This window comes from Astyanax mexicanus, chromosome 1 (genome assembly GCF_023375975.1).
Source record: "Astyanax mexicanus isolate ESR-SI-001 chromosome 1, AstMex3_surface, whole genome shotgun sequence".
Lineage (NCBI taxonomy): Eukaryota > Metazoa > Chordata > Actinopteri > Characiformes > Acestrorhamphidae > Astyanax > Astyanax mexicanus.
This window is the reverse complement of record NC_064408.1, coordinates 76,734,212-76,759,583: the sequence shown is the minus strand read 5'-3', so window position 1 is coordinate 76,759,583 and position 25,372 is coordinate 76,734,212. Positions and strand designations below refer to the sequence as shown.

Sequence of the window (25,372 nt, the reverse complement as noted above, 5' to 3'; positions counted from 1 at the left end):
CTATTAGATTTTTTAAAGTTTAAAGATGAGATTTAAGCAGGCACATGAACGCACAGTTGAAAGAAAGGTGGACAGATGGACACAGTAGTGCACATACGCAGACACTGAAAGTATATGAGAGACTAAAAGAGAGAAAGGGGGAAAGAAAATGAAAGTGTGTCTAGGCCTAAGGGAGGGATCAGGCTTGGTTAATTTCCTGTCCGTGGTGAGGCAGACACTGATTCCAGGAGCAGACTGGTGAGTTAATTCCGTTTGGAATTCTGCTGGGTCTTTTCACCCTTTAACAGTAAACACACTTCCGCTTCCAACAATAAACAGTCATTCCTCTTGGTCCAGGCTAGAGATAGGATTTGGAAAGAAAACAATCACATAAAAACCCACCATGTAGTGAGCAGCAACAGAGAATCTTACTTATTGTGTGTGTGTGTGTTCGTGTGTGTGTGTGGTTGCTCAAACCTCTGTCAAAGGTAAATCAGTTTTGCATTTTTTCTATGTTTAAATTTTTCATGTCTTCAGTGTTGGAATGATGACACTGAGAAAAGGTGTGTGTTTGTGTGTCTGTGAGTGTGTGTTTGTGTGTTTTTTTATAGCAGTCTCTGTGAGAAGCAGATGTTCTCACAATGACAGTGTTATGTTTAAGTGTAGGATACTGAGGTAGGAGAACGTTTAGGTTTTAGCTCTATAATAATGAGGTTATGTTTACAGTAGATGTAGGTGTAGGTTACTAATGGTTAAGGTTATGTCTCGGTGTAGGTTAGTGAAGATTCTTTTAAGCTTAGGTTTAGGTATGAAATACTGAATGCTAAAATTCATTTGTTTTAGCTCTAGGCTACTGTGGATTAGGGTAAGTTTTTTTAGTTTTTTGGTTAGATGTAGGTTACTAAAGTAAAATGTAGCATTAGATTTTGAGGTGTAAGTGTAGGTTGCTGAGGTTTTGAGTTTGGTTTATGAATAAGTAACTGAGGTTACATTTAGGGTTCATTTTAGCTGAAGGATAGGTATGGGGTTTGGGTTCATGTATGGACTGAATAGGGTTAAGGTTAAAAATCAATGATGGTGGACATATAGTAAAAGGTGTGTGTGTGAGTGTGTCAGGTTTAAAACTGTTTTCCCAGTCTTTCTTGTCTCATGTCTTCCTTGTTTTGATGAAAGAACACTTGAGAGTATAAAGCTCTTTAGGTGAAGAAGACGGCACCTGTGTGAGTGTGTTGTTGGACTTCTCACCTGTCCTCCTCACACAAAGCTAAACACGTACCTCACCTCTCCACCTCACACACCTGTGTTTGTGTTAACACTGTTGCCACAGCAACAAAGAAGTTGACTGACAGAGATGCATCTTTAGTGTTCAAATTGAAATGTCTCTCGTCACATTCTTGTGCGAGCACACACACTGTCTAGCTGGAAAAGTAGACTAAATATCACTAGCCAGTGCCTCCCTCTGTATTTGTTTGACCTGGGTGTTAATGACAGTTGAAAGGAGTATAACAAAACTCATTAATATTCAGTGTTGAGGAATGGAAAAACACACACCTGCAGAGGGCCTGTTTTTTTCTGAATTTATCATTTCTTAACTTTTATTTTTTTAGCTTACTCATGTTGAACGAGTGCCCCTGAGCAGGGCTGCATTGGCCAGGCGGAGGCCAGGCGGAGGCCAGGCGGAGACCGAGCTGCGGTCAGCTCCCCGCGACTCTGCTTCTCTTCACGACTCCCCTCTGCCTGCAGCGAGATGCCATAATTACACTCAAACTGGAAACACGAGCCAGTGTGTGGAGACGGCCCGTCGTGGCCTTTCAAACACACGCTAACATGGCACACAGCTAATCCATTATTGCGGGCCAGTCGCTAAAAATGTGAGAAGAAATCTGATCTACTGGTCCCCAGTGCGGTTTTCCTGCAACGGTTTGAGTAATTCCAGTATTTACTGCCCTCCTTTTCCAAATGTGGTTCTGATGCCAGGCTCACACACCTGGCTGTGAGCACGTATAGAAGGAGGCTTTTGTAATGGAGTGTTGTCGAGCAGAAGCAGAGGCCGCTGAGACTCACTCACTGTGTTTCTTTGTGTGTGCACCCTAGCGTGCGTACACTGGCAGGTGAGGTTTTAGGTATGTTTGAAGTATCATATTAAAGACAGGGACACTGTTGATATGCACTGAAATGCTTAGCATCATACTTATCATTAGGGGTGTGCCATTTTGTTTTGTACACAATAATATTGCCAACATTTTTGAATATCGTGATTGATATTATACCCTGAAATATTGTGCCATATTACCCACCCCTAATTATCACATCAGAGTTCTACTTTTTGCTGTTTTTGGCAAAAGAAAAATTCACACTGTTCTTTTTTCCTATCATATATCTACCAGAGACAGGTTATGTCTGTCTAGTATTATTTATTTTACTTTAACCCTGGATATGGAGATATTTGAAGTACATTATTAGTTTAATGCACTTCAAAGACATGACAATTTTATTTCAGTTTTGTTGCAATAGTGTATTCTTGAAATATTTTTTTTCATTCAATGTTTTCTCATATCGCCAAAAGTATCCTCATCTTGAAAAAACATGAAATATTATGATATTATTTTATGGCCATATTGCCCACCCATACTCATCATACATCATACTTTCACAGAAATTCGCATGTATAAATAAATTATTGTAAAGAGATGCATCGAAATGATTTTAGCCAAAACCAAAATTGAATACCAAAGAAGGTTTTCATTCATTTTGCTTAAATAATAATAAAAAAAACAGTGTTAAAATATTTACTGAAAACAACTGAAAGCATTTTACCATTCCAACAGACATGCCAACAAACCACGGTATGACCTAAAATAAATTAGTCCTTATTCTGTATTATTTTTCATTAGTTTCTAGCCAAACTCCAAACTGCTTTTACCATTTTTCAGCCAAATAATTTGGGTTGCCTAATATTCAATGTATTTCTACCTTTACAAGCATTTTGTTCTACCTACTTGAAAAAGAACAGTAACAAGTGAAAGTGAATAGAACTGCCATAAAAGTGGAAACTTGAACCTGACCAATACACACTAGTTTGAAACCTGATCTTATCAGACCTAGCTGCTACTGATAAATGAGTTTCAAATTAAACCCAAACCTTTTTCTTAAAGCAAAACTGTAACCCAAACTTTATGTTGTACCTAAAAAATGACCCAAACATGGCACACAATCCCATAGTCTGACTTTTAGAGACTTTTAGTGGGGTCTTTCTTGGTGTTGTAACACCAGAACACAAGATGCTGGACATTTAAATAATGCATATCTAACTGTAGGGCTACGTACAATAAGCATAAATCAGTAGCCTCTGTAGCCTCAGCAAACTGCAAATTAAGATGTTAAACATTTAATTTCTAAAGCCCTATCTGGACGGGATTAGTTTCTCAGGGGGACGTCTGTGAAAAATATTGAACACTTCTACTCAGTGATTAAACTTTTTCGTCCGGCTTGCAGTTTTGAGAACAGGAGGACCAGTGACTTTTTTAGACATCTTGTTCAGTATCTTCTCCATTTCCTCCATTCAGAGCACATCTGAGAAAAACATGTACATGGTCGTTTTGGACAGGAATAAAATCACAGAGGACCCACCCCCCCTATAAAAGAGAAAATTACCCCAGGACACCATGAGAAACTAATAAGGCTCAAGTCTGTACTCTTTTGAGTGTCATCCCTTTAGAAACGAAATCATTTTCACAAAATGACCCCGTCTCATTCTTGTTGGCAATAAATAGCAGCACACAGTCGGTAATGTGTGTGTGTGTTAGGCATGATATTACCATAAGGTCTTTTTTATGTCTTATATAAATTTGGTTTGAGTACATTGATATTCAAAATATATTGGCCAGTCCTAGTGTCCTCAAGTGATATATAATGAGCAGCATTTACAGGAAGTTACATTCGCACAGTGGCTTAGTGCTTATTGAGTATATAACTGGACTTATTTAATGAGGGTGCAACCCTAACCTGAGCCTCCTCTATTACAGACAGGCAGCTGTGGTGGAGTGGAGTTACAGCATTTTAAAACTCCAACCTCTGTCTGCTTTTAAATGCAGCTCAGCCCAGCAGGTCTTTAGACATCCAAGGTTTCCCACAGATCAAGTGTGTGTGTTTCTTTGGCAGCTTTGCAGGACTTTGGCCTGGCTCTCCATGCCTCCGGGGTGGTCCACGGACTAGACAAGACTTTCATTTTGTGTGTGTGTGTGTGTGTGTGTGTGTTTGTGTGTGACTAACTGACTGACTGACATGGTGCTGGATTTATTTTGGCTTCAAGATTTTAAGTGACATTGTACATCAGGAAATGGAGGAACAGTGATGAGATAGAAAAGGAAAGACAGACCGACAGACAGACAGACAAGATACACAAATCTGAAAAATGTTTCAGCTTTTCAGAACAAAGCTGAAATATGTCAGATACTCATATGTAAGTAACACCTGTATTCATTACCAGCAGTAAGGGCTGAATATAAACCTTTGTGTCTGTTTTTGTTTCACAGGGTCTAACTTTGTGACCAGGAAAATCAGTCGCTCAGTGGCAAAGATCCATCTTGGCCAGTTGCAGTGCTTCAACCTGGGTAATCTAGACTCCATGAGAGACTGGGGACATGCCAAAGACTATGTGGAGGTACTCTCTCTCTCTTTCTTTCTTCTCCTTCTTTCCATCTTGATGAACTCTTGTTTGTTTTTATTAGTACTCGTTCTGGGTGCTATGACAGATGTTTGGTATACTGTTTAAAATTGGTCCTATGTTATATGTTTTATATTTATTTTATTTAACAACATAACAGCAGAATAAAATGTAGCGCTGTATCATTTAGACACTCAGCATTGTGTTTGTAAAAAAAGTCGGATAGCATGCACATACACAATCCCTAAAAACCTCCAGGCTGTTTTTGCTTTTGCCCTCTTTGAGGAAAAATACTAAAAAGGGATTCAGGACTCAAGGTGAAGAGTATGGACACTAAAGGTGAACTCTCAAACAGTGGATCTGAGACACCTCATCCACAGCCCCATCAAACTCGAACAAGGCTTTTCTAACAATTCACTATCTTCTCACATGTGCATACAGACACACACACAAACACACACTCTGACACTCTTACAGTTCAGCTTTCATAAACTTTTTTTTTTAATTTACAAAGAGAATGTGGTGCTGACACGTTTAAATTTGATTTAAATACTCTTTCTAATAGGTTTTTATTTTAAAAAATCGATTCGATTAATTCAATAAATTAGTCTTTTTTTTACAGTTAGTTTTACTGTTTATTCTAGGCAAATGTTTCAAGCACCCTGATTCCATCATGTACTGTCATTTTGTGGGGACAAGCAAACTCTATAGTACTCAAAGGCTTCATTACATACATAATAAAATAAGTGTTTTTTGTATGCTTAAACACATTGTTCACCATTAACCTGCATAAAGTCCCAGTTATTCAAAATAAATTAATAAATAAATACTATGATATACTGTAAACCTGCCCAAACCTTAAAAAACATAATTTGTAAACACATTTGGTCTACACTATGCCTACATTATGCAGATGTAAATGCCTCTTGCTTCTTTTTTAAAGACCTGTTTGGTTTACAATGAAGAAATAGCAAAATGTGTTTGTCTCTTTAGCCCTGTTATATTAGTCTCTTTAGTTTTTAAAGGAGCACTGTTGGTTTCATAAAGACTTGTGAGCTTCCTTCACCTATATCTTTCAAAGGATTTTCTTAAAATTGTTCTTGAGAAAAGTCCTAACAAAAAGTCTACATCAGATTAATGATGTTTTTTTTTTACAACACAATTGTTCACAGCTCATACAATGAGGGACCTCATTGATCTTGCAAACTGATTAAATCTCAGTTTGCCAATACGGCCCAATGTTCAAAGTAAGATGTGGGGAGAACCATTATATTGGTAAAAGAACTTTACTTCAGGTTCTTCTATGGCCTCCCTTAAAGAACCATTTAAATCACCCTTATTTTTAAGAGTATAAGTTTAGTATGATTTTAAAACAAGTTGTTTGACTTCACTGCCTGTGTCTCTGGTTACACAGTGGTTACACTGAATGGCGTGGATCTGAAAGCTGGGCTTTTGAGCACTAGCTGTGTGGGAGGTATGGAAGGCATTTAGGAAAATTGAGGTGTTCTGTACTGAGTGTGGCTCTCTGTGAGACGTATGAAGTCCTCTGAGTCACTGAGCTCTAAAATAGCAGCAGAGAAAAATGGAGTCATTACTGTCAAACCAGCAACTACAACAAGTGAGCCCAGTCTAACCCTGGTGACTGCTGCACGAGGAGTGTGTGTGTGTGTGTGTGTGTGTGTGTGTGTGTGTGTGTGTGTGTGTGGTGGGTGAGGACCTGGAGCATGTAGTGTGTTTGTCTAAACTCTTGAACCTGGTTATAGTTTTGATTGGTCCCTGTTTGTATGGAGCATTAAGCTCTTTGAAAGCTGAACATTTTTGAATTTGTCAAATCCTCCATCACACGGACACTCGCAATTAAACGGCCCAAGCAATAAAGTTTACAAAGTCCTTATTTTATTTTCTTCCTTAGATTTAAGTCTCATAACCCAGGACTGTTATGTGGGAAACCTGAAAAACCTTAGCTAATACTTGCTGATTCAGACATTTTTAGAAAGAACATGGTTAACCAGAGAATAATCTAAATGATTTAGCATTTGGCGTTCATTAGTTGTTATAAGGTGAAGTTTGATTCTTTTTGCTCTTCAATACTTTGACAATTCACCACAGTAGTGAAATCATGTAGCTTATTTTTTGTTTACGTTGTACCATTTCTTACTTTAACAGAACTAACAAGACCACCTTGCTGTTAAAAAGCATTTAAGGTGTGGTACAGCGGGTTATAAGTATCAATTTCACACTGTATGAATCAGTTGACATTTATGCATGTTTTGTGGTGACTGCATTTAAGCTTTGTTAAAATGGACAACTCAGATCAGATTTTAAGTAATCCTTTGTCTCTTTTAGGATTTAAGTAGAACTGTATAATCAATATTTTTTCTTTTTTTTTTTAAAAAAGGGAATTTTTATGTGTGTGTCCGTGTGTGTCCGTGTGTGTCCGTGTGTGTCCGTGTGTGTCCGTGTGTGTCAGTGTGTGTCAGTGTGTGTCCGTGTGTGTCCGTGTGTGTCTGTGTGTGTCGTGCTTGAGAATGTGCGTGTGTGGTGTATGGAGCTTGCTGTTTTAACGGGTGAAGGGTTGGAGGGGCTGGTTTGGTGGGCTTTGGGGGTTTAAACTCCAGTGGTTGGCTTCCAGCAGGGAAATAAACACAGCTGCAAGTTGAGGCCACCTTAATCTTCGTGTGTGTGTGTGTGTGTGTGTGTCTACTGTCTTGTCCTCTGGTTTGAGAGATCTTTAAGCTCAGTAATTTGGACCTGCTAGAAATTTTACATTTTAATAAACATAAGCATTTAAAAAGCATAAGCATATATGTTGCCTTCAGTTTGTTTGCTTGATTATGTTATGAGACTCCCAATACATTCTGGTCCACATTAAGGAGGTAGAGAGCTACGATGTTTACTGTAAATTACATGTGCATTGTGGGAGTTTAAAGTGCCCTGAAATGTAAATGGCGATCCATTTAGACCACAGCCAAAACTGTGCAACAATGCACCAATACTTTTTATTTATTTTTTTTTACATTGACTTACATTCAAAGTTATGTCTTTGTCCGACAGTATCGATATACTAGATGTGCCTGTATATTGGTTGTTTGTTTGTTTTACTGATTAGTGTGGCTCAGTAGTTAGAGCTCTGGCTTTTAAGATGCTGCTGTTGTCCAGGAATGCCATTGCCTTCCCTGCACTCTGAGGACAACTTTATAAGCAGGCATAGGGAACAAGAAACATTTCATTGTACCAAATTAGTATAAATGTTAATAAATGAGTATAATTATTTGTAAATGCAGTGTTCCACTTTGATCTTCTCTCCATAGTAAATGCGTAATGAGGGAAGATTCCAGTCAAACAGCCACAGTTAAAGGTTTTATTTGCTCTGACGCATCTGTACCATCTCAACCAGGGTCTGATCATTAGTTGTTGAGTTGAATCAGGTGTGTCAGTAAGTTCATTGGTACGTGTTTCAAAAAAGATTTAGTTACTCTAGACTTTGTGTGTGTATTTATGTGTTTGTGTGTGTGTGGCAGCTGCTATCCCTGGGATTGACAAGGTTGAGCTCTTCCCTGCTGTGCTGAGGATGAAAGCACATGCTCTCATTTCTCTCTTTCTGTTTTTCTCTCCTCTCTTCACATGCCCTCTGTAACCAGAATCCTCAACTTTCCGAGTATCACACTGGGATGAGGGAGGGAGGGAGAGGGAGACGGAGGGGAAAGTACAGAGGAATAGGGGAAAAATAGCCCTGGTGATAGAAACAGAGCAAGACAGGAGCGAGTGACGTGGATTTATGCTCTGGCTCTTTTCGTCTCACACGCAGTGTCAAACCTGGCTGACCGCAGGGCCACCTTTCACTTTGTCTCTCCTCGTCAGGATACAAACCGTCTTCTACATCGCTCTGCTCTCTTCACTTTATATTTCTTTTGCTTCATCAGTAAACTGAGTCTTTCATTACAGAGAGGTTACACACTCCCCGTCTCTCTCTCTCACACAGTCCTTCTCTCTCACTTCATCACTCTGTGTAGATACATATTTTGCTGACAACTGCAGTATTCAGTGTGCAGGCTTTGTCTTTTTGTAACTTATATACCAAACGCAGTAAATCTATATAAATGTGTCTGGTTTGTGGCGACCTCTCACTACCATACTTGACAGTGGGGTATCAGGAGGATTACTCAAAATTTGTGTCACCTGATCTACTGATTGCTTATGTATTGTATATCATTAACTACAGTAGATAATGAAGATATCTTATAATATAGAGTTCTTCAGCGCTAGGGTTTCAGTCTAGACCACAATTCACTTCAGACCAGCAGGGGTTATGAATACAATAATATCTTATTTTATAATAATAAGTGTATAATAGTGCAGTATGGTGTATTGTATTGTGTTATTCACTATTAGTTCTCAATTCTGTACACATGTAAAATAAATAAATAAATAAACATTTGTACTGCTATCAAAGCAAATTATGGTCATGGTGAAATGATTCACTCATATATAGTAACTATTGCTGAATAAAAAAAAAATAGAATAAATAAATGATTACTATTTGATTGTAGTAAAATAGTAACAAACAGGCCGATAAAGGGAGTCAAAACAAAAAAAATAAATAAAACAAGTATAATTATTTCTATAGAGTAGCAAGCAGTTTATATTACAAAGAACCTTCTTATATTTCAGTTGAGAAAAAGTGTAAAAAAAAAAAAAAACACTGCCTCTTACGAGACTTCTTTACAGATTACTGATATCAGCACAAGCCTTTCTACTGAGATCAACTGTATGTAAATATATACATTTTTGATTATCCCATTTAAAAAAATCACATTAAAACAGCAGTTTGAAAAATGCAATTAATTTAGTTAACCTCCCAACTGTAAAAGTAACCATTACTCACTCTAGTGGGCAGTGTATTATCTTGTGAGTGAGGCTGAACACTGGCCAGTGTGCTCAATGCAAGGAGACAGACTCAGGAAGATTTAGTCTATTTTTCTGACCCATGTGTCATTCATGTGTTACAGAGCCGACTGCTGATGCAGAAGAACGCTGTACTAGTCACCAGATCTGTCTTTAAACTGTTAAAGTCTGTGAGCTGTTCACTCTCTGGCCTCAGTTCAGTAATGTTTCCAGAAATACGGGAAAGCAGCAGTAAAAACCACAGCGCACTGTTACTGGCCCACAGAACACATTTTCTGCCATATAACATTAGCTTACCAAAAGTAAACCATGTTAACGGGTTGTGAACATTGTTTGCAGTCTTTATTTGCTTGTTGTGGAATAATGGTTTGGAAAGGATTAAACATGACTCAAAATGTTGCTTGAATCTGTCCTCTAGAGATAATAAATCACAGTATTCATCATCGTCACCCTGACACAAAAAAGCCTTTATGGAGGTTATTTTTGAATTAAAGAAATACATGAACTACACATTCTCACAGAGCTTCCCAGACACAGTCACTTGAAAACAACCTGAAAATAAGCCTCTGTACCTCAGAGCAGCACCGCAGGTGTGTATGAGTGGGCTTTTTGAATGTTTGAATGTTTTGTATGTGTGTGTTTGAGTTTTGGTTTGACTCTGAAAAAGACCCTGTTTGTCCATTGGAGGCCAAGAGGAAGTCCAGACCGCACCCTTTGAAGTCATGGAGGCTTCTGGCATGTGTGTATGTGTGTGCTTTAGTGTGCATGCGTGTGTATGTGTGTGCTTACGGGAAATGAAATATCCCACATCAATCATTTTTTTCCACTCATAAATTATTCATGCTTACACACACTCACTCACACTTTCTCTCTGTCCTCTCACTCGTTCACTCCTCCCTTTTCTAAGCTTGGCTCTGTCTCCATCCTGCTGGAAGTCTCGGGTCTAAGCCTACCACGGACCTCAGGTTCACCTGGTTTCATTATTTATTTATACATTTACCATACCTGTTCTAACATACGTTCAGAGTTTTACATCACTTTTAAATTATTCATGGGGAATTACTGGACCAGTTTCAACAGCTGTTCAGTGTGGAAAACAATGACATACTTTTTAACTTTTTAATGTGTCATTAGTGTTGTGCTCCTAACCTTCCTTTAAATTATTTTTGTTTGCTTTTAGCCCTTGAGGCTGTTGAGCATGGACTATTTTCTTTTTGAAACAGACCCATGACAGACTGATTTAATCAGTATTGTGTGTGTGTGTGTGTACAGCAATATGCTGTATCAAAGAGAAATTTTCTGGTACTTTAAGCAGGAATGAAATAGAGTACTGTTTGTGTGTGTGTGTGTGTGTGTGTGTGCACAATAAGCAAATGTGTGTGAAATCTCTCAGTGACTTCATGCTGATCAGTCATCGTAAAGCAGCGCTGAGCGAGCCCTGTGTGTGTGATTGTGTGAAAGTTCTGTACGAGGCTGTGGATCATCAGTTGTAATCTGGATGATGACAGCCTTTAGGCATAGCAGAGAATAATGTTGCCTAGTGACTGTGGAGCATGTTTGCCTCTACACCATGTCTAAAGGTTCAGAACCTGTGTGAACACAGACAGCTGGCAGAGAATGAGAGAGGATGAGTAGATAGGAAAAGCATGAGGGGGGAAAGCCAAATGGACCACTATGCAGGGGTGTGTATGTGTGCGTATATGTGTGTGGAGATATGGGCAGTGTCCTCTCCCTCCATCTGTCTGTCAGTGCACTTGCTTGAGCAACACAAAATAATGCCGGCAATGACGACAGCTAAATGTAACAGCCCTTTTGTGAATGTGTGTATGTGTATGTGAGGCAGGGTAGGTGATAAGTGACTTAATGACTTTTTTAGCTTCTCATCCACTGCATGTAATGGACCAGTACACGCGTTTAACTGGCATGTTTTCACTAAAGGCTCTTGGGACCATATTTTTCTGCCTTATCGCTCAGCACCCTAGTGTTCTCTGTGTGTGTACTTGTTTCCATACATTTTTAGGGATGAAATGGCCTGGTGGTATAGGGAAACCAAGAGCTGAATTTTTACCTGACAGGATAAACATTTTTGGGTGTTCAGAGGTTAAGTTTAGAATGTATAATTATCATTTTGAATGCTTATTTTGAGTCTTAATTTATTATATTATTAATCTAGCTAGTTTAGCTAACTTGCTTTGCTTAACAAATATTTATTTACAGCTCTTTAATTACATTTTCCCACTTTTAAATTTTTATAACAGTAAGATATATTGGAATACATGAAAGATACATGGAAATTAAAAAAATCCCACACTCACACAATTCTGTGACTACTGTTTAAATAGATTGCTTTGCATATTAGTAATGCATTCAATTAAAAAGCTGTAACTCACAGCCATAGCTGACCATTAACAATTTGCTTCCATACCCTGATCCAAATATTGAAAACTGAGCTGCACAGTTGAACTTAAATTACTTTTAAATGTTATGAATATTATTTATTTATTTATTTTTTATCACACAGTGTTATAACAAAGGTATCCACAATCATTGTTTAAAATGCCAAGTGATTTCACTTTTCAGCTTTGTGTGCTTAATAAAAAAATCCTAAATCCATGTTCCAGCAATCAGCAACCCCAGGCTCCTCTAAGCAGCTGCCTAGCACTCATAACACATAACACATACAGTATTTTTTAGACTATAAGGCACACCATATTATAAGGTGTTCTTTCAATGAACGTCTACTTTCTGGTATATTTTCATACATAAGGTGCACCGAATTATAAAGCACATTAAGTGACACTAGTAAGAATGCCTACTTAAAGTGAAAAAGGGTGTCGCCATGTTTCCCTTCTAATGGGAAAGCTGGGGAAGCACCTAAGTAAACAAAACTATAATTCTTAAAAAAATAAAAATATTTTTTTTTCAAAGTCAAATGAGCGCTGGATGTTAATCTACACAGATTTCTCTCCTGAAAAAAGAGCTTCTGTTTATTTACAGTAAGCTTAGAATTCCATTATTTTTTCCAAGGGTGAATTGGGTAAATTTAAAAATTTTAAGTGCTTCTTACGAATAAGAATTTTAAGTGCGAAAAATATGGTTCTTGATGCCCACAAATGGTGGATCTATTATGCCTCAAGGTTGTGTTGCAGCCACTGGCACAAGTTTTTAAATCTGTGGACTGACAAAGGGCACTGCTTGCAAGACAACTCAAGAATCTCATAGAACTAAAAGCCTTTTGCAAGGACAAATGGGTAAAAATCCTTCAAACAAGAATTGAGAAACTCAGAAGCGTGTACATGCTGTGATATTTACTAAAGGGAGTGTTAAAACATGAAAATAAAAAGGGTATCATTAATTTTTTGCCTTTGAAAGCCTTTGTATTTTTCTGTATGTGTGGGGGGTGTGTGTGCGCACTGCAAGTCGGCAAATCTTATGGGTCTTATAATGCCATAATAAATTAGTCTGAAAGAGAACATGATGAACTCAACCTACAAGCTCACCCACACTTGTGCACACACACACACTCACGCTCTGTTTCTCCATCCTTTCCCAACCCCATCTGACCTGGCCAATCCTCTCTCCATCTGGTTTTGTTTTACCCCTCCCTCAGGGCCGGGAAATAGTTGGAGGAGCTTGTGTTTCCCCAGGGGCGCATTTCACAGGTGCACCACTGCTAGTCTCGAGCTTTTTAATGTTACCCTTAAAGGGGAGAAATAACAAATACAGGCATATCAGACGAGTCAGTACCCCTTTTTTTCTCTGTGCATACATGTCTGTCTTTTCTTTCTGTGTTGCTTTCTAAGACACACACAGTGTAAGACTATGAAGGTCGTTCTTGTTTAACCGCAACACAACTGGAACATTTTCACCATTAAACATCTTAATGACTCAGCAGTCACAAACCTACACCCAGGCTGTTAAACATCTCTGCACACACAGACGCCATCCAGATGTGGGCAGTGATGCGTTGGATTGGATAATAGGTCAGGAGTTTCTCCTTTAGAGTCTAGAGGCTATAGGTCAAATGCTGCTCTACTCACTACTGCGACCTGTGTGTGTATATATGTGTGTGTGTGTGTGTGGTACTCTCGATGCAACTTGTGACCACCCAGAGTTATCCCAGAAGGTGGTAATCCTCGCCTGGTTGTAAATGGTCACTCTTGTTTCCTGTACTGGTCACTCAATCGCCCATATAGCTGAAGCAGCAGGAATTATTAGGGATTTCCATGTGTGGTGCGGGTTATTGATGGTTTAAAGCAGACTTAAGGTTTAGAGTTACTCATGCTGCTGATTGCCTGTTTTTCAGGGGTTAGGACAGAACACCACATACTCCCACCTCACTCACTCTTCCTGTCTATCACTCTCTTCTACACAGACATGCACATACTCACTGTATGTAAGGGAATGGGGATAAACTATTTAGATACATTTGATTTATATCAGCTCTAATGCTGACCTTAATTAAATAGACTAATTACACAGAAATAGTTCTTATATTGTGTTGTCTTAATTAAACTGAACTAGACCTGTAATTTCTAGCTAAAAGCAAAACTAGAACAACATTAGGGTGCTCAGTAAACCATCAGATAATTTAAGTGTAAAGTTAAGAGAATATTATTATAAATAAATTATTAATGCATTTTTGTCATGGTTGCAATCTTCACCGTATTGGACTAGCTTTCCTAACAAATTCTGGGTTTCCATGCTTAGAAAGTCCTAAAGCCTTCCTGTTAGATCTTGCATTGACCACTCTGTGCAGTTTGACTCGCTTTAATCACTTTACATCATGACATACATAATGATTAACTTGTTCTCAAAGCTGAATGTTGAAAGGTATATTAATGTTGTTTTTCCACTTTTTGGGGGGGGGGGTTATACTTTTCTTTTGCATATAACAGTATATTGGGTAAGTAGTGCATGTGTCACACAGTTCCAGGGGCCTGGGGTGTGGATTCGATCCCTGCTTGTGTTTTTGAGTAGTTTAATGTGTGTCCTCGCCCATGTCTGCACAGGTTTCCTCTCGGTACTCTGGTTTCCTCCTGGCTCCCAAAAATACACTCAGTTTGTGAATTGGCTATGCAGAATTGCCCCTAAAATTGAGTAAAAGCATGTGTGTGGTATGATGGACTGTTGGCCTGTCCAGGAGTATTTCTGCCTCACGCCCAATGATTCTGGGCAGGCTCTGGACCCAAAACGACAGATAAAAAGATGGAATGGATAGTAGGGGTGGGCAATATGGCCCTAAAATAATATCACGATATTTAATGGTATTTTCGCGATAACGATACTCTTGGTGATATGACAAAAAAATCCTTTCAAGAATACACTAATGCAACAAAAAGAAAATTAAATTTTATTATTGCATATGATATGATATGGCACACCCCTAACTGAGATATTAAAAATTACAAAACTTCATCAGATTTGTAAGAGAATCAATGATCCAGAATGTCATGATACTAATAATGCACTCCACATATCTTCATATATCCAGGTCTAAAGTGAAATAAATGATACGGCACAGATATAATCTGTCTCTAGTAGATATATCATGGTAAATGCAAATAGTGTGAATTTTTTGTTTGCTAAAAACAGTAAAAAAAACAAAAACAAAAGTAGTTCATCTTCAGATACCAAATGTTCCTAGGCTGATTAACTACCGGCCATGGTGATAAATAGTGTTTATTTTGACAGGAAAACAAAGCTTCTGTGTTTTAGATGATTTATAATATAAACAATTGTATGAACTAACTAGACTAAAATATAAACTAAATTATAAAAAAATATAGACTAAAATATATATATATATATATTTTCTTTTTTTAGTACTGTACAGTAGTATTAAACAAGTGCTTTATTCAGAATAGGTAGCAAAAGAGAGAAAATGGTCTCAGTACATCCCAACAAGAGAAGCAGTAATCAGTTCAGAACCTAAACACAGTAGCAACCTGAAGAGTGAGACAGACTGTTAAATGGTTTGAAAGGTTCCTCTGTTAAAATCTCAGGAAATGAATACAGACTAAGTGCCTGGCTGAATGAGTGCTTCCTGCTTCCTGTCTTTACAGGAAGTGCAGGCTTTTAAAAGGATTGGACCTGAATTTATATGTCGAGGTATGCTTTGTGTGATTGTGTGTGTGGTCTAGAAATATACATGCAAAGAAAAGGCTTTTTATATTACATTATTTACATCAAAATATGCTGTGTGTGCGTGAGTGTGTGAGTGAGAGAGCATGATAAAATGTGCATGTACAGTGTTGCCTTTGGTGTTACTGTAATAGTCTTATTTTTTGTTTAATCAAAGCACCAATCTGCTCATTTCAGCTTTAGCCAAATGCAATCAGAACCTGACACGAACAATGAGGGGCTTGCCAGAATCTCTCTCTCTCTCTCTCTCTCTCTCTCTCTCTCTCTCTCTCTCTCTCTCTCTCTCTCTCTCTCTCTTTTTCTCTCTTTCTCGTTCTCTCTCTCTCTCTGGGAGACACACACACATACACAGCTGGACCATGTTAGAATTGTCTACAGTAGCTTGCCCTCTCTCAGCTATTAGAGATGTATTGCTCTGCTAGTTTTGCTTAAAATTTATACAATACAGGTGTTTTGAAATGACCCCCTCCCCTCATTCAAACACACACACACACACACACACACACACACACACACGCACGGTACACACACACACACACAGTCTTTCTCCGCTGTCACATACACCTACCCACAGCTTGAACACATCATAGTCTCCCTCAGCTGCTCACAGAAATTGCAACATGTGATTCTGATTTCAGGGCCTTCGTGTCCAATATGACAAAAATGTATTTCATTATAGCTTCATATATTGCTAACTCAAAACTGTCTGTCTGTGTCTGACATTGTTGCTCCGCTGTGGCTCGGTCTGTGTGTGTGTGTTTTAGTACTGTGACCTCTGTTTGTTTATGTTCTGTGTGTGTGTCCTGTCACAGAGGTGTGATTGATCAGGAAGGTGACTGTAATGTAGCTCAGATGCCTGAGATTTACACACTGAGAGGGTTAGAGATGCACTCAATTTGTGATTTGATATACTGAAGTCAATTAAAATGCAGACTTTATCCAGTTGTTGCATGTTGTTGCTCTCTATTAATGAGCCTGGGAGGGCTGGAACCTGAGCAGAGTGTTGCAAGACTGTGTTGCAACACGAAAACACAACTGTGTTTTCGGTGCATTGTTGGACCCCTGTTACATAGAATAGTTTCATAACAGTTTGTGTGAAAACAAGATAATGTGTCTGGAGGTTTTTTTTTGTATAGTCAAAAGAATATAGATCAAATGCAGCTGTACATATAAAAAAAACGTTTTATACCTTCAACAGAAGTTAGTTTGAAAAAGAAAACACATAGGACTGGACAATATGGCCAAAATTTTGAGTAAGGGTGTTTTGTATGGTCTACAGAATATAGGTCAAATGCTGCTGTACATATAAAACACCTTATTACCCTTCAATGGAAGTTAGTTTGGAAAAATATATATAATAATTCCGTGTAAGGCTGGACAAAATGGCCAAAATTTGGAAAAATATATTTATTAGCTTCAGCCTGTAAAATATAATTTTTTTTTTACTATATATATTCATATAAAATTATTGTCCAGTCTTAATTAAAAGTATTTTTGGAGCATGTTCTATTAGTCTGTTCACCATGAAGTTGGGCACAATGTAAAAAACTGCAAGATTTAAAGTGTGACAGAAATTAAGGTATATATGACAATAGGTTAAATATCTTGTGAATGCAGAGACACGTACAAAAGGCTTGTATATCTAAATATCTAGATGAATACATTATTATGCTTATTTAATGAATCACCCACATTTAAGCTTAAACCTGACTTATTGATCTAACATTGTCATCCTATAAACCCCTGAAATTTAATCCAAATGTACCGCTGGGCAAAATCCAGCACAGCAGGACAACAGTTTCAAAAGTGCTAGTTATGACCATCTGAAATGACTCATATTTCTAAATGTCATAGTTTTCCCTTTAGGTTTGTTTAGCCATAGCCCCGTTCTAGACACAGTTTATGCAGAGAGCACTGAGTTTAGTCTGAACTGAATAATATAGATAAATCATCTGAAACACGACATTTGGGAAAAAAGCTTCAAAACAGAACCCAGTCACAAACAAAGAAATTATTTATATTAAATATAACACCTGTTAAGTTCCCAGTTAGTGACATCAACCAATTAAATAATACATGGTCCAACTATCAGCTATGCAAAGTCAGTTTCACTTACTAGGCTTTATCTATGTTCACACTGCATGGTTAAAATAAATCAGCCCAGATTCGTGTCTTTTTTTATTTTCCTCTCTCTTTTCTCCTTCACTCTTTTTCATCTGACTCAACCTCAATTTAATTAAATCTGCTTGTGAAATGAAGTCTGAATTAGAAAACAGACATGCAGGTTGCCAGCTTTGCTTTGGCAGCCATCTTAACTGTTATCTTATCAAAACAGCACATTCTTCACATAGCTCTTTTCCTTCTAGCACCTCCAGCCAATCCCCATACTGATACAAGCATTAGTGCGCTTCCTTATTCCTCAGATAACACAGCTTTGTTGTGTGTGTGTGATAGACAGAGAGAGAGAGGGGTAGTGTATGAGTGTGTGAGGCTGGGTGAGTTGGTGACGTGTGTTTGTTTTCTCTCTCTTTTATGAGGAGATTTGAGAATGTTAAGCAGGAACCACCCTCACTCTACCTGCATACAATAGCTGTACACACCTGAAACCAACATCTCTCTTTTTCTTTCTCTCTCTCTCTCCTTCGCTTTTTTTAGTCACACACACATACTTTCTGTCTCTCTCTATCTGAGTTCCACTGTCTTTTTAAAAAAATAATTACCCTCAAGTAAAATTCAAACTCTTCCCCTTTTTCTTTTTCTTTTTTCTTCCTTTTTCCCTGTGAATACACAGACGGTCTCATTGGCTTATATGCAGTAAGGTGTATTTGGGATTAGGATGAGATGAATGAAGTTCAGCAGTGTGTGTGTCTGTGTGTGTGTGTCTGTGTGTGTGTGTGTGTGTGTGTGTGTGTGTGTGTGTGTGTGTGTGTGTGTGTGTGTGTGTGTGTGTGTGTGTGTGTGTGTGTGTGTGTGTGTGTGTGTGTGCACGTGTGTGTCCCCTGCAGTGCAGCCTTCAGCACCTTTAAGCTCACAGTCAATCCATACAAGTTGTGTGTATGTGTGTGTGAGAGAAACGTATGAGCTTTTTTACCTGCCAGCATTAAAATTCCATGGTTTTTGATTACCTATATTTTATTATGCATAATATGACCAACTTGTGCACACACACTCTCTGTCTCTCTTCCCTGCTGTTTGTCTGTGTCTGCTTCTGTCTCACACACACTTACACACACACACACATACACACACACACACATACACACACACACACACACACACACACGTGCATATGTATCCCACTGCTCTGGGTCATGTGCCAGGCTGCCAGACCCCCATCCTTAATGAGGCTGATTAGTCCATTTTTACACACGCACACAGACACACGATCGCATAAACAGCTTGGCTTGGACAGTGTCCCGAAATTCCTGCAGTCCAGTACTGCATTTTATTAGAAGCAGGGCTTTGACATGTGTATTTCTGTCATGGAATGCGCGGCTCATGATGTGGAGTGTATGATGGAAGGGTGTATAAATAAGCCGCAGTTTGAATGGATGAAGTATTACGAGACGCGTGTTTAGAGTAGATCTCCGCTGTAAGGTCCAGGCCTGCACACAGCTGAATCTTCCACTGCTGAAAAGAAGATATGAACTTACATTCCTCTTCCTTTCCTCTCCTACGTTTTTTTCCCTTCCCTACTCTTCTTTCACCTGTCTTGTATATGTCTTGTGATTAAGCACTTATTTGTAGTCATTGCTGAGGCTCCTTATTGCCACTGACATACAAAAAAGTTCATATTTTTAAATGATACATTTACAGGAGGAAGAAAATAATTCAACTTTTTAACTTAAAGAAAGTCAGTCTCAAAAAAAAATATTATTCCATGTCCAATTCTAATATCTTTTGGTCCATTCATAATGAAGTTTTCCATTTTTAACACAATATAGGGAAACAACGCCCGATCTTAATTTCTGTCAATAGAAAGACATAAAGAAAGCAAAAGCAACAGAGATTATGTAATATATTAATACTATTTTAGTTCTAAGCAATAAGGATCCACCTATACAGCTCTGTATAAAATTAAAAGGCCAGTTCAGTTTCTGAATCAGTTTTTCTGATTTTGCTATTTATAGGTGTATGTTTGAGTAAAATGAACATTGTTGTTTTATTCTATGAACTACTATAAACATTTCTCCCAAATTCCAAATAAAAACATTGTCATTTAGAGCATTTATTTGCAGTGTCATGGTCAGAACAGAATAGCAGACAAGCGCAGATACTGATAAAAACAAAGTATGTTTATTATGATAATAAACAGATATAATCAGGGTCGATACAGAAACAGGGGTAATTACCAGTAGACAGAGCAATGCAGACAAAACCATACCATAAACGAGAGACAGTCCAGAGTTCATACACAAGCAATCCAGTATCAGAGATAATCCAAGAGGCGGTGGTGAAAGCACAGTCCAGGTCATACACAAACAATCCAATATCAAAGGCAGAGGCAAAAATCGGCGTCGAGAAACAAAAAGCAAGGTCATACACAAAGTAAACTGAGACAAGAGATAAGTAACGCTTTGTACGAGGATAACCTACAATACGCGGCGATGAAGTCTGTTTGGCGTGCACCTTTATAGTGCCAGTAATCAGTATTCGGGGCTTCCTGGTGGAAGCAGGTGAGGTGTCACGTGATCAGGTGAGTGCGTGATGTCAGCGGGTGGTGCATTCTGGGTAGTGTAGTTGTTAACCTGAGAACCTCCGTTAGAGCTGGGTGTGGAAGGGACAGAGGAGCTAACAGCACCAGACGTGACAGTACCTCCCCCCAAGGGAGTCGGAACGGAGCCGGAACGGGGACGACCACGACGACGTCCACCCGACGGGCAGGGAGTACCGGCGGGAGGACCAGGCGTAGCCTCAGAGGTGACGGGCAGGCGGGGGTTGCGAGACTGGGAACCCCTACGCACCGGAGCCGAAGAAGAGAGTGAGCGCTTGGGACGCCCACGGGGTCTAGGAGCAGGCTTACCAGGATGACGGGCATGAAATTCGGCCAGTAGAGCAGGATCCAGCACGTCACCGGCGGCAACCCAGCAACGCTCCTCAGGGCCGTAACCCTCCCAGTCTATGAGGTACTGGAGCACACCGCCACGCCTGCGTGAATCCAACACCTCTCGAACCGCATAGGTAGACGAATCCTCCCCCTCCACTGCCGCGGGCGGCACGTCATCTGGAACACCCTCAGCAAGCGGACCTGGGACAAGAGGCTTGAGCAGAGAAACATGGAACGAGTTATGCACCCTGTACTGAGCAGGCAACTCAATCTTATAAGTCACCTCGTTAACCTGAGACAACACCTTAAATGGGCCAATATACTTAGGCAGCAGTTTCCTACAGGCCCCCTCAAACCTCAAGTCCCGGGTCGACAACCACACCCTGTCTCCGGGTTGGTATTGGGGGGTGGTACCACGGTGTCTGTCGGACTGCTCCTTATATTTCCGTAAGACCTCCGAGATCTGCTGATGCGTCTCCTCCCACACCTGCTCACTCCGCTTCATCCAGTCGTCAACAGCGGGAATCTCAGTGGACGACGCTGTCCACGGAGCTAACGGAGGCTGATAACCCAGAATGCACTGAAAGGGAGTGAGACCAGACGTGGAGTTAGTTAAGGAGTTTTGAGCTATTTCAGCCCAAATCAAATATTGTGACCACTCAGAAGCATGCTTGAAACAGTATAGCCTTAGAAACTTTCCCAACTCCTGGTTAACTCTCTCACACTGACCATTACTAGTGGGGTGAAACCCAGAAGTGAGACTCACGTGTACTCCCAAATGTTCAAAAAATGATTTCCATACCCGAGAAGTAAATTGAGGACCTCTATCTGACAAAATGTCCTCCGGAACCCCATAATGTCTGAAAATGTGTGTGTATATAGCTTGGGCGGTCTGAAGAGCAGTAGGAAGTGCAGGAAAAGGGATAAACTTAACTCCCCTAGAAAATCTGTCTACCACTGTAAGGACAGTTGTGTAACCTTCAGATTCAGGCAAATCAGTAACAAAGTCTACAGCAATATGTGACCATGGTCGTTCAGGCACAGGCAGGGGACATAGCTTACCGGCTGGAAGGGTTTTTGGTGTTTTGCATTGTGCGCAGACTGAACATGAAACTACGAACGTTTGAACGTCAGCTCGCATGGTTTCCCACCAATACCGAGCTGAGATGAGTTGCAATGTACGTGTAACGCCTGGATGACCGGAAGTAAGAGCAGCATGTGCCCAGCCAATAAGTTGATCACGAAATTGTTCAGGTACATAAGTCTTGTGAGGAGGGCAACCCTCCGGAGATTGTGTGTTAATTTGACTCTGCTGAATAAGGTCATCGAGTTCCCATCTAATAGCTGCTACTTTGACAGTGGGTGGCAGAATGTGTTCGGGTTCGGAAGCATGGCATGTGTCGTCTGGGGAACTGAAAACACGAGATAAGGCATCAGCCTTAGTATTACGGTTGCCTGGACGAAACGAGATCGAAAAATTGAATCGGGAGAAAAACAGTGACCAACGAGCTTGACGGGGGTTTAGACGTTTAGCAGTACGGAGATACTCTAGGTTCTTGTGATCGGTAAGTACGGTGAATGGATGTGCAGCACCTTCCAGCCAGTGACGCCACTCCTCTAGAGCTAGTTTTACAGCCAGCAGCTCTCTATCCCCTATCCCATAATTACGCTCCGCTGGTGACATTTTCCTTGAGAAAAAGGCTACAGGATGAAGCTTAGGCGGTGAACCACTGCGTTGGGAGAGAACTGCTCCGATGCCGGTATTAGAAGCATCGACTTCTACAACAAAGGGTAAGTCTGGATTAGGATGTGTCAGGATGGGGGCAGAGACAAAAGCGGCTTTCAATTTCTGAAAAGCTCGGTCAGCTTCAGGGGACCACTTCAGAATTTTGGTGGCATTTTTAGTGAGCGCCGTAAGGGGGGCAGCTATGCTACTAAAGTTACGTATGAAACGTCTGTAAAAGTTTGCGAATCCTAAGAAACGTTGAAGATCTTTGATAGACTGGGGAACGGGCCAGCTAGTTACGGCATCTACTTTAGAGTCATCCATAAGAACTCCCTGGGAGCTGATGACATAGCCGAGAAATGCGACTCTTTGAAGGTGGAACTCGCATTTCTCGGCTTTAGCGTAAAGATTGTTTTCTAACAGTCTCTGGAGAACTGAGCGCACGTGCTGCACGTGGGAATCTAAGTCTGAGGAATAGATCAAAATGTCGTCTATAAAAAGTGTCACATATTTGCCAATCATGTCTCTAAAAACATCGTTCATAAACGACTGAAATACTGCGGGTGCGTTAGCGAGACCATAACTCATGACTAGGTACTCGTAGTGGCCATTAGTAGTGGTGAACGCGGTTTTCCATTCGTCCCCCTCCCTAATGCGGATCAAATTGTAAGCGCTACGCAAATCAAGCTTAGTAAAGTAGGTAGCTGAACGCAGTTGTTCAAGGGCACATGGAATGAGGGGTAATGGGTAAGCGAATTTCTTGGTAATGGCATTCAAACCTCTATAATCAATACATGGTCTCAGTCCCCCGTCCTTTTTCTTTACAAAGAAGAATCCAGAACCGACGGGGGACTTTGACGGCCGAATGAAACCTTGCGCCAAAGCTTCAGTAACATAATCACGCATAGCCTTTTCCTCATCGAGCGTAAGGGGGTAGACTCTAGCTTTGGGTAAGGTGGCACCCTCCACTAGGTCAATAGCACAGTCATAGGGACGATGCGGAGGCAATTTAGTAGCGTTATCTTTGCTAAACACTTCCAAAAAATCTGAATACTCAGCGGGTACAACAACGTGATCAGAAACATCAGGACTTTCTACTGAAGTAGACTGAATGATTAAACTATCCAAAGCTAGACAATGTTCATGACAATGAGCAGACCAAACCGTGATATCCCCATCGCGCCAGGAGACAGTGGGATCGTGGGTCTTCAGCCATGGCATGCCCAGGATAACTGGATGCTCGGTGCAGGGAAGCACGAAAAGCGGTAGTTCCTCAAAATGGAGAGCGCTGGCTTGTAGAGTGATGGGCAGAGTCTGCAGGGTAACCGGCTTGGAGCGGACAGTCTTTCCATCAACAGCATGGATGGCTAATGGACGTAGAAGTTCTCTGGTGGGCACTCCATGCTCCTTAACTAGGTCCTGGCTGATGAAGTTCCCCTCCGACCCGGAATCTACAAGCGCTGGGACAGAGAGCATACCAGTAGGTAACATAATATTTACAGGCAAAGAAAAACATTTAGAGCGAAGTATTGTGTTGTGCTTACGTACCACGTTAGCGCGTGGAGAGCACTCCACGCGCTGTCCCAGGGCTGGAGCTTTCACAGGTCGGGTCAGGAGACCACACTCAGCCTTGAAATGCCCGGCCTCTCCACAATAAAGGCATAGGCGAAGCCGGATTCGACGCTGCCGCTCCTCTGGAGTTAGCCGGGTTTTCTGGATATCCATGGGCTCTGGGGCAGGCAGCGCAGCTTTCTCTGGAGTGGGAGCGCGGGGTAGAGACACAGGAGTGTGTTGAGTGCGAGGACTGGTCTTGGGTCGGCGCGAGAGAAGTTGATCCAACCGGATCGACAGTGAGATGAGCTGATCCAGGGTCAGTGAATCATCTCTGCAGGCTAATTCCCTCTGTACATCTGGGTTAAGTCCGCATCTAAACACGTTGATTAAAGCAGCGTTATTCCACCCACTACCAGCTGCGAGAGTGCGAAACTCCAAAGCGTAGGAAGCCACCGGCTTCTGACCTTGCTTGAGAGCCAGCAAAAGTTCTCCATTAGACTGTCCATAACGCGAATGATCAAAAACTGAGCGGAAAGTAGCCAAAAAGTCAGTGTAACTAGCCCCAGAAAGGTCTTCCCAAATAGCTGTAGCCCACTCGAGTGCCTTACCAGAAAGCCGTGAGATAATAAAACCGATCTTAGCTTTATCGGTTGTAGGCGGTGAATTACTGAAAAACACGGAGCATTGTAAAAGAAAACCGCTGCATTTTTCCGGATCCCCATCAAACAACTCCGGTTTAGAGACAGAAAATCCAGACACAGAAGAGTTAGCGTTAGGCATACTGGGGGCAGCTAACGGGCTAGGGCTAGGCTCAGTTACGCCTCTGAGGTGAGCTAGCAGCTCAGCTAGTTGTTGCTGCTGCGTGGTTTGCTGGCGGGCTAGCTCAGAAACAGCTTGGGTCACACCAGCGAGCGTTTGCTGGTGCTGACCGAGTAGCCTCCCCTGGTTGGCTAAACCAGATCTAATAGCCTCAGTATCTGCTATCTGATTTAGTTCGGCCGCGTATTCTGTCATGGTCAGAACAGAATAGCAGACAAGCGCAGATACTGATAAAAACAAAGTATGTTTATTATGATAATAAACAGATATAATCAGGGTCGATACAGAAACAGGGGTAATTACCAGTAGACAGAGCAATGCAGACAAAACCATACCATAAACGAGAGACAGTCCAGAGTTCATACACAAGCAATCCAGTATCAGAGATAATCCAAGAGGCGGTGGTGAAAGCACAGTCCAGGTCATACACAAACAATCCAATATCAAAGGCAGAGGCAAAAATCGGCGTCGAGAAACAAAAAGCAAGGTCATACACAAAGTAAACTGAGACAAGAGATAAGTAACGCTTTGT

At 40.5% G+C, this 25,372-nt stretch overlaps 1 protein-coding gene across 2 annotated transcripts in view; it reads left to right on the top strand.

Annotated features, from left to right (window-relative positions):
* The window catches only part of gmds (GDP-mannose 4,6-dehydratase), a 71,790-nt gene that overhangs the window by 26,998 nt on the left and 19,420 nt on the right, over positions 1-25,372 (top strand). For both annotated transcript variants that reach the window (XM_007258179.4, XM_007258178.4), the window contains one exon: positions 4,515-4,642. In XM_007258179.4, the coding sequence (XP_007258241.2) occupies positions 4,515-4,642 (128 nt within the window). The remainder of the gene's footprint in view (positions 1-4,514; positions 4,643-25,372) is intronic.